Here is a 1,348-nt window from a genome sequence, read left to right as displayed (position 1 = left end):
TATGTATATATATATATATATATATATATATATACATTCATATATACACATATAAATTCATATACACACATATAAATTCATATATACACATATAAATTCATATACATTGTATATACTTGCATTTATATATTCATCCTTTTTCTCCCACAATTCCCACCTCGTTATGCCCTCTCTCCCCCCCCTATGATAGGACTTTCCTCTACTTGGTGTTCCCGTACGCAACAAAGGCTATGAGATGATGGTGGCCGGAGAACATGTCCAACCACACCGCAAACTGAGCTTTGCTGAACTGGATGTGATGGATGCGGAAGTGGACGAAATGATGTCTAGCGACGATGATGATGAGTATGTATACGAATGTGTGCTGGAGTGTATGTGTAGTACGAGGAAGGCGTAAAGACTTGTCTCTGGAAAGTATGTTTAATAGTATGAGTATGTGTATGTATTGTATGTTAAGTAGTCTGAATGTATGGTTAATAGTATGAACGTGTGTATTATTAATAGTATGAACGCGTGTATTATTAAGGGTTTAGTTAATAGTATGAAAGTGTGTATCATTAATAGTATGAACGTGTGTGTGCAGTGTATGTGTAGTATGCGTTGATGTACATTAGCTTCTATCAAGTGCATGTATCGCGGTGCTCCTCTGGTTGTATTGTCTACACCAGAATGTGGGTGATGGAACGGATGTAAACCTATTTTGCCAAATTTGTAGGTACTCTGTTGATTCCATATTCGTTTTAGGGTTTAGCGTGTACTACAGATAGTGTATACACACATGAATAGCATGTAAATCTTAATGGTCTGATACATCATCTCCACAGCAGCCAACCAGCCGACGATCCCAACGGCCACTCGCTCCCGGCACTAGGCGCCGCACCAATAAAAGGCGACCAAATAACCCAAGAACCAATCAAAACTGAGAGAAATGGAGGGACCGACCAACCCTCTGACGCCGAAGGCGATGTGCACGGCCTGGGCCTATCAGATGACGATGACGATGACGGGGATGGTGATGACAGTAATGAAGATAGTAAACACGCACACAGTGACGGCGACGTAAGTAATGACGGTGACGGTGATGAGGAGGTCAGCATCAACGACAGTGACTTCGACGGCATGTCAGACGACGACGATGATGATGACGATGATGATGATGATGATAATGATGAGGTGTGTGTGTCTGGTGTTGTTGCTGCGTGTCTGTGTAGATGGGTGGTTTGAGTAGCATATATATATATATATATATATATGTGTGGCTCTGGGTGGACATGATACAAGCATCGTGCTTCATATTTATGTACGAGTTCATGATTATATATATATATATATATAGCGTGTCTGTGTA

At 40.8% G+C, this 1,348-nt stretch overlaps 1 protein-coding gene across 1 annotated transcript; it reads left to right on the top strand.

Annotated features, from left to right (window-relative positions):
• Positions 1-824: 824 nt before the first annotated feature.
• On the top strand, positions 825-1,224 carry SARC_16328 (hypothetical protein; the record flags this gene model as incomplete). Its single annotated transcript, XM_014289562.1, has 1 exon — positions 825-1,224. A coding segment is annotated over one exon (400 nt), but the record flags the coding sequence as incomplete, so codon positions are not given.
• Between the last annotated feature and the right edge of the window lie 124 nt (positions 1,225-1,348).

This window comes from Sphaeroforma arctica, assembly GCF_001186125.1.
Source record: "Sphaeroforma arctica JP610 unplaced genomic scaffold supercont1.7831, whole genome shotgun sequence".
NCBI classification, from domain to species: Eukaryota; class Ichthyosporea; order Ichthyophonida; genus Sphaeroforma; species Sphaeroforma arctica.
Note: the sequence above shows the minus strand (reverse complement) of the source record. Positions and strands in the feature narration are given on the sequence as shown.